Source organism: Humulus lupulus, chromosome X (genome assembly GCF_963169125.1).
Source record: "Humulus lupulus chromosome X, drHumLupu1.1, whole genome shotgun sequence".
Lineage (NCBI taxonomy): Eukaryota > Viridiplantae > Streptophyta > Magnoliopsida > Rosales > Cannabaceae > Humulus > Humulus lupulus.
The window spans coordinates 37,654,430-37,663,156 of NC_084802.1; the positions used below are offsets into that span (position 1 = coordinate 37,654,430).

Below are 8,727 nucleotides of genomic sequence, written 5' to 3' on the forward strand. Positions count from 1 at the left end.
CAGTGGGGCCCACAGATCTCGCTTGGGCCGTGGCCTCTATTCAATGCAGTCCAGTGCATTGAATTGGTATTAATCCCCCAATAATGAGAAGAATGTGTATTAATTACTAATTATTAGTATTAATGACTCCAACCTCTATAAATAGGGTTTGGAGTCTCTTTGTAAAGGGTTCGGTTTTTTAGAGAGAACAACACCTTGTACTCAGAGCAATCTAAACGCTGCTTGAGAATATACTATTGAAACTTGCCACAAAAAGCTTCCAATCTTCTTAATACCAGAGACTCGTGGACTATGGCTCTTTTGTAGCCTGAACCACGTAAAAACCTTTGTGTTCGTGTTATTTATTTCTTTGATCTCTGTTTTAAGGTTGATAGCGAAAAAGGAAGACATTACACTTATTTATAAAGTTAGAAGAAAAAAAATATGAATACATGAAGTAGGACGTGTTGGATGAGGATAAACTTTTTGGTCCAAGGACTTTCCCCCATGAGAATGATAGTATAGCATAGGAAAATATCACAAAGGTTATGGAAACAGTATCTTTATGCTCCAAATACATGTATGTTTGTTGTGTTTACATCACAATTATATATATATATATAAAGTTTATTTGTTATGGATATGCTTAATAAACTAAACCATGTTATTTATTTATTCTTATTGTTATGTTTTAATTGAGAATATTTATATGTTTATTTTCAATAAAATACACTAAACAGTTTATTTGTTATATGAAACTAAACAAAATATACTAAACTGTTATGGAAACACAATAAAATATATTAAATTATTATGGAAACAAAATATAGCAAAGTTAACACAATGATGAAATATATTAAACTGAAATATTTTTGTTTTTTTTAATGAAACTAAACAAGAAAGTTTAAATTTTATATTAGATCAACATACATTTTGATAATGTCAATGCACTTAATATTTGTTAAACAATGTATAAATAAACATTATAGATACATATTTATTTGTTGTGTTGTCAACATAATTCAAAATAAACCAAGGTTTATTTATCATGAAACTGCTTAATATAATAAATTATTTTGTTTATTTCAGAATTAATTGAAATATTGACTAATTATTTCAACATTATAGCTTTTTATGCATGCCTTTTCAAATTCTGAAATGGACACTCATGAATATGAATATTCACTATTTAATATATTTTTTATTTAAAAGATTTTTAAATAATATCAATCATATATGGAAAGTTATTATATAATGAAAAAAAGCTTAAAAAGATAGTGTATTAATTAGTCAAATTGATTACATATATATTAATCAAATTGTGGCATATATTATATATTATATTATAATATGAATTTATGTTATTAATATAGTATTTCATTCACTAGTACACTAATAAAAAAAAACCCAGGAAATATTACTTTTATTTTAATCTTATATTTTGCTAGATGAGTTTCTATTTTTTAATCTTTTTTTAAATACATATTAGATATAATAATATTGTTTTCTAACATTTCTAGGCAAACAGACGGTATATAATCGATATGCTTGTATCTGATTCAGAATAATAAAAAAAAATTAACCGTACGTTTAAAAAAACCCATTTGTAATTTTTTTTTTTTTGAGACCACCAAAATATATATGTATATATATAAAAATAAGTATATAATTAATTGATTTTAAAAAAATCACCAAATAATAAACACGGTGAATAAAAAAAATAGTTATAGAAATAAGCACAATGTTAAAGATCTCTCCCACAATGTAAAAAAAAATCTAACGTTAATGCCCTCACTTCCAGAGCAATTGAGTTTGTCTCGTCTCTCAACAAGTGAAAAAAGACAGATATATCCAGAAAATACTTACTAGACTTGGTAGTTGGTACTGTATAATGTTAAGGCATGGCTTGAAGTTAAACATTGATAACTGAGAATAAAGGAACTGTTCGGACGAGGTAACTAGTCTAGTATTTTAATAATACCATAGTAAGTACAAATAACACATTTAGTCTTCTTTTTTTTTTTTTTTTTTGAACAAAATAACACATTTAGTCCTAGCAGATCAACAAAAGAGGAAGAATGCTTCTAAGAACACAATCCAATCCCACCCCTTTTGATAATAGGATAAAGAAAGCAAAGTGCAACAATGGACAAAGTCGCATTCCATTCTTATTAACCATTAACAACAATATGTGATTTGAGAAGGAAGAAAACACTTACTCTTCCATACCTGTTTGCCGAGACTTCTCTTGCACCTTCACTGAATACCCCTAGTCCATGTGTCTAGACCATTTCTATCAAAATTTCAAATATGCCGAGGTAATATAACCAGGTAGAAGACATGATCATCTTCTATACTCCTGGTGAGATCCTTTCCCATGTATACTCAACAAACATATATGTTCATAATAATAGACTGTGATTGAGTGGTTTCCTCCAATTTACTTCCCTGTATCTGCCGTTGCCTCGTCTTGTAACAATTTGGATTCTAAACTTTCCACTTCAAAAATTGAAGCTCCATTTGATTCAACGTCTGTACTATCAGTATCTATTCTTGACTCATTATTAGGATCTACTGCTGTTTTATCCTCCTGTTTGCTTATGGTTTCAGCCTCCTGATGCACCTGAGTTAGAGAACCAAATGATGGTAGAGATGGAATGGTATTGCCCACCCCTTTCGAAAGGCTAACATATTTAAAAACAAGCTGTTTGTAGTTATTTAGCAGATCCTCCACATCATTGACAGTCAGGTCACCAGCATTGGCAAACAAGTACGGATAACTCTGGAATACTTGGCTCACCTGGTCTTCCTTTATAAGCAGTCCTGCACCTTTATTCTCCAAATCTGAGAGGGATGGGATCTTTGCAAATGATAACTGATCTTTCACATAAGGTGTCTCAGCTCTGGCTCTCATCTCAGATGATTTGGGTCGTAATACAGAATCCTTGCTAACATTTAAGGCTTGCTGTTTCGATTCCTTGAACTCTGATCGAGATATATGTCCTACATGTTGATCATTTTGATTAGACTGGCTATTTGAATCAGCTGAAAGTCCAGAATGAAGCGCTCGGGCAGTTTCCATGTTCTTTTCAAACTCGGTTTCTTCCATTGAAAGGGATTTTGCATCAATGTTTGAGATGAAAGATTCAACAGATAGCATGTTTGTGAAATAGTAGGATGCTTCGCCCACTAATCGGGACTGGTGCCTATACCTCTGTATATACAATAAGTTCGAATGCAGCTGTGGAGGATTCGCCTGATTATCATTAAAGGAAAGAAACTTGGTTATAATGGGTTGCATTAATACGCAAAAATATTAGAATGTTGTCACTTACACATGTACATCTATGGATCTAGCTACACATCCATATACATAAAAGACTAAAAACAATAGAACAGAAATGTTTACAACAAATCAAATGGCTTAATCATTTAGAACCAAGTGAAGATCATACAGAACAATACAATGAACATCTATGGTGTTACCTTTATAGTGACATAAATTAGAACTGGAAGGAACTCATCAGCTCCAGGGGTATTCTCATTCGACGCAATAGAAGCATTAAGCAATAAGTTACTAATGACCTTGCAGCAATTAAGGATACACACAAGCTTATCTCTTGGTGCCTTATACATATTGATCTTCTGCAGTTCTTTCTGTGCAAGCTGCATAATTGAAGTAAAGGGTAGGCATAAGACCTCAACAGGAATATCAAAGACCGAGTTAACCAAGTTCACAAAAGGGAGAAACTAGCGTTATGACTTTTGTCTACTGCACATTCTCCAGTATGAAATTAAGATCAAATATGGGGGACGGAGAGGAAAGAGACTATAACAAAACAAAGTTAAATCACCCTGGAGAAATTAAGACAGTGAGTTTGAAGATGAAACCTTTGAGTAATCAAGCCTACCAAAATCAAAAGATTATGTTTAACCATAATGAAGATGCACAGCGAAACAAGAACTAAGCTCAACTTCCATCTCCTCCAACATTAATGTCTAGGATAGATCTAGTAATAGCTCTTTCTTTTCAATTTGTTAAAGAGTTGCAGAGAATTAGAAACTACAGAAATGATCGTAAAAAATCATATAAGCCAACATTTTCTAGCTACAATCTCAATTTTAGATTTTACAGAAGGTATATTCTTGACCATCTTTCTCTTAATCTTCTTACAGCCATACATATGACATAATTTTATAGCAGAAGAAAATTAGTCCTAATTATGTATGACATACTTCATCTCCTCTTCATTCTATTTTGTTTCTCAACAACACCGGTCCATACTAATATCCTCTTCTGATCTAAAAATTATAAATTACATTTGAAAATGAGCATCAATGTATCACAATTTTCTTCATTGAATTCAATCTATACTTCTATTCTCGCACATACTATTTCAATCTCTCTTATGTACTGTTCTTCCAGAACCCAAGAAAGAAAAGATAACTTCTTTCAAGTAGAAATAAAAGATACTTGAAATAGCTTATCATGATACCATCCAAAGGGAAGGTTAAAGAAAAGGCAATAAATAAGAGAAAAAGTTTACTTTCAGGAGTCAGGACATCAGAAGAATTTAGAAGCTCCTCTAGGTAATTGGATAAATTATAGCAGGGACTTGTGCCTTTGGTTGTCCAGCACCTAATCACTGAGCAATGATGCCTATTGATGCTATATAGCCTACACCATAACCAATTAGGGAGAGAAGATAAATTTTTTGAAGGAGTGGTTGTAAGAGGTGATTTGATATAGAATAGTATCATAAATTTGGAATGATGGTCACTCCATAATGAACTTCCAAAATCCTCAGTATTAGTTTGTACAGGTTTTGTGCTCAAATCTGATCATGCTAATACATGGAAAATAACTCTCCAAAAAAGCAGAAATATACTTTGAAATGCATTTTTTTACTAACTCACCAGCCATGATGTCTCATTTTGAAAATTTGGCTTGATATCCAAATTTTCTGGTCGAATAAATTGTTGAATAAGAGCCATCTTTGCAGATAATTGATCATCATGTTTTACATCATCAGGCAGTGAAGCAAATACACGAGTAAATAACTTTGTCATGACATACTTCTCCAGTCCCTGTATTAGAAAGAAATTGAAAGGAAAAAAAAGGATCAACACAGTAAGAGATAAATTGCACTAGCATCTACTGATTAAATGGGGAAAGGAAGAAAAACCTAAGAAAAATGGATGTTCCAATAATTTAAATAATAGGCGTTAAATAAAAAAATAAAAAAGTGTTTCGTAACCAAATGATTAATATATTATTAACATTTCATAATACGAAGTTGTTCAGTCCCAACCAAGAAGACAATGGGGAAGGTCTACTCTTCATACTTCATGGATTTTATACATAGAACAATCATAGATTTCATTTATATTAATATTTATTTACTTATTTTGGAGCGGAAACTGCAGCGATTTTCTTTTTAATTCATTGAAATAGTGTGCTGGTTCTCCATTCATTTTTAATGTGAAACTTCACATCTTTATTCTGCAATTGTTTTATGAAAGATTATTATTAATCACATCACAGAAGAAAACCACATCACATCACATCACATCTCATAAAACCACATCTTCTACAATTAGTTTCTTATGCTGCTCACAACAATTTCTTCATAACTTAACTTGTTTAATCACCAACGCCACAGTGATTACAGTTACAGTTGTATGGCTCTTGCCCATCTTAGCTAGGTATACTGCTAAAGTTCAAAGCACTGTCAGCGTGACAGCAAATACTTCAATCTCCATAATGCTCTGATCCCTTAGAATGAAAAGAAATAAGAGAAGGGATGTTGGGGGTCTAGAAGTGAGAAAGGGGAAAAAGGAAACATGAGGTTGAGGTGAATATTCAGGTATAATGCTCAACCATTGGTTAGAATCCAAATGCTCCATTTTCCTTTTCAGACTTTAAAGAGTCCAGTTAGTTGCACATACCTCAGTATCAAAATGGAAATGTCATACCTACCTTCACAAGAAAATCTAAAATTTGAAAACTATATTAATGAAACCACTTTGTCCACATGGTATGCAAGATTCAGGTAGTGCCACAGTACAAGCAGATGTTCTGATCAAGACAGTCTCCTCACCCTCTTTTTTATTTTCTTAAATTTAGATTTTTTTTTCATTCACTTATTTTTGAATATTTGCAATCAATTCTCTTCATGAGACAACCCTTTATGGAAAGTGTGGTTTCAAGACTACCCAGCATTTTTCTTTGTTGAGAAAGTCACCTCTAGTATGCTACCTAAATTATGAACTTGTCTACCCAAGTACTTCTCTTCCAAGGAAGTCTGTCTATTTACTAGATAAGTCTCATTAACAAGAGAAACGAGCATTAGATAATTAAAAGCATAATCAAACTACGATGCTAAATGGTGATGATTATGATGATTAAGATGTAACTCACTTCACCAGCACTCTCAAGCTCCTCCTCGGAGCAACCAGCCCAAAGTGGGTGAGCCCTGAAATCTGTTTCCATCTTAGTCAGAAACTCCTGTACGGCACCGCTATCTCTCTCTGGATCAGGTGGATTGTTCGAGAACGAGACTATAAAACTGCTCACACAAACAACCCAAACCAACAATCTTAGTCTCCAATCTCCCATTAAGCCTCTCTAACTGACCAAATTCAAATAAATAAACAAATAAATCGGATAGCATTGAATAAAGTAATGAATGACCTTTTGATGGATTTGACGAATTCCGCAGCGGAGGGATTACGCATGCGTTCCAGAAACTCTTGGAGGCCCAAGAAGACGTCGGTGCTCTCCATTGATCCACCGGCGTCAGATTACCGAAATTAACGGCGGTGATCGCAGAGAGTTAAGGTGTAAAGGAGTGGGCTTTGTTTATTAAAATAAGTATTGAAAGATTGTTCCTTTCCCTAGCTAAAGACTAAAGCTCTCTGGTTTGGGAACCCCCTGGATAATTAGAATCGCTGAAATACACACTCAAAGCATTCGAGATTTCATTGAATGGATCTTTGAAGCCCAAATGGATCCCCTGATCTTCACGGACGCCTCCTTTCAGCGCGGGATTCGGGAGGCAACCGTGCAGGAGTGGAGGTCAGGTGAATCACGACCAAGCCAGATCTGCTCTTGAGACGGAGGCGGAGCTCAATGGAATTGTGGGTCAAAGGAAGGGGTGGCCGGAGATTAGATTACTATCTTCTCCGATTATAAGCCTCTGGTCAATGGCCTTTTTTTCACGTGAATGGACCGTTCGTTCGTTCTAATCGACCTTTTTGGTTCCAGTTCCAGTTCCAGTTCCTTGACAAGTTATTGAAGCAATTGGCCTTTTGTTTGTTAATGGTTGTTTTATTTGTCTTCAATACTGCTTTACTTTACTTTAATAAACTAATAGGGAAATATCTAAGGTTGTTTTTTAGGTTTATATCACTTTTGTTTTTTAACATGCCACCTCTGAGTGCTTTTTCTCATTTATTTTTATTTATGAAAAAATTAATTTTAAAAATAAAATAATAGTTATAATTAATAATAAAAATCTAAAACAAATTTAAAATTATCATTTTTATATTTTAAAATTGAAAAAAAAAACATCAAACTTAATCTTTGTTTTAAAGATTAACAACATTTCATTATTTAAAAAAAAAAATCAAAATTTAATATTTATATAGTGTTCTCCACTTAACTATATTAATCAAACCCACGTTTATACACAAAACTAGTAAATATATAAGCACTTTGCGTGGTTGTTTATAAAAAATTTAAATTATAAAGAAAAAAATTTATGTTTTCTGTTCCATCATTTTGAGCCCTATATTGTTATTGATTATTTGTTTGGATTCTTTATTTTTAAAGACTAAATTTTGAATATTGTATTTTCTTAAAAGGTTAAAAATAGTAATAGATATATAAATTATTTTAACATTGTATTTTGACCGATTATCTATTTGGATATTATTATAAAAAAATAAAATAAAGAGAAAATAATATAACCATTTTATTTTTCAAATAAATGAGATCTATCATTTAAATTAATTAATTATTATTATTATAGAAAACGTGTATTATTATCGTTATTATTATTATTATTGTAGATAGATATTTATAAAATAAAATACAATAAAATTAATTATTATTATTAAAAAATAGGAAACAGTATAACCATTTTAATTTTCAAATAAGTAATGTAAAATCCAAAAATGAATATATTTTTCCAATTATGTGTTAATTTTGAAATTTTATATATGTTAATTGGTGGATTTTGTCACTTTTGAGTAAGTATAGATTTTATATAAAATAAATTATCTATAGTCAAATTTCCCTATTTGTTTATGGTAACTTTGTCTATAATAAGTATGTTTAATATAGAATTGATCATTGTGTATATTTCTTTATTTAAATTGAGTAACTTGAAATATCTTTGTGCCCAAGTAAGATTGTAACGCCCTAAGCTCCAGGGACCGTTACAGTGTGCCTTGTAAATAGTGCTAAACTTGCTAATCGAGTCATTTGGCCAAAATCGTGTAACTAAGTATGATTAGCGGTTTAGGGATTAAATTTTTTTGTTAAGATATAACGTTTCATCATAACGTTTATTATATACATTGGGATCCCAGAAATATAATTTAAATGTCTATTATAAGAAAATATTTACAACCAGCCGGTCTAAGCGGCAAAACAAGGTTTAACCCTAGCTCCTTTCCTTCAAACCTCGGCCGTGGCGGTCGAGCAGCTGCATATGTACACATCGCCACCTAAGCTCTCCAACT

The 8,727-nt window shown here is 31.9% G+C and overlaps 1 protein-coding gene across 1 annotated transcript; it reads right to left on the reverse strand.

Moving 5' to 3' along the window:
• Window positions 1-1,927: 1,927 nt before the first annotated feature.
• Window positions 1,928-7,308, reverse strand: LOC133807211 (vacuolar protein sorting-associated protein 9A-like). Its single transcript, XM_062245393.1, has 5 exons — window positions 6,674-7,308; window positions 6,401-6,548; window positions 4,897-5,067; window positions 3,466-3,645; window positions 1,928-3,235 (listed from the first exon to the last, which is right to left on the reverse strand). The coding sequence occupies exons 1-5, from the start codon at window positions 6,763-6,765 to the stop codon at window positions 2,420-2,422; spliced, it is 1,407 nt and encodes a 468-aa protein (XP_062101377.1). The 5' UTR covers window positions 6,766-7,308; the 3' UTR covers window positions 1,928-2,419.
• Window positions 7,309-8,727: the final 1,419 nt, after the last annotated feature.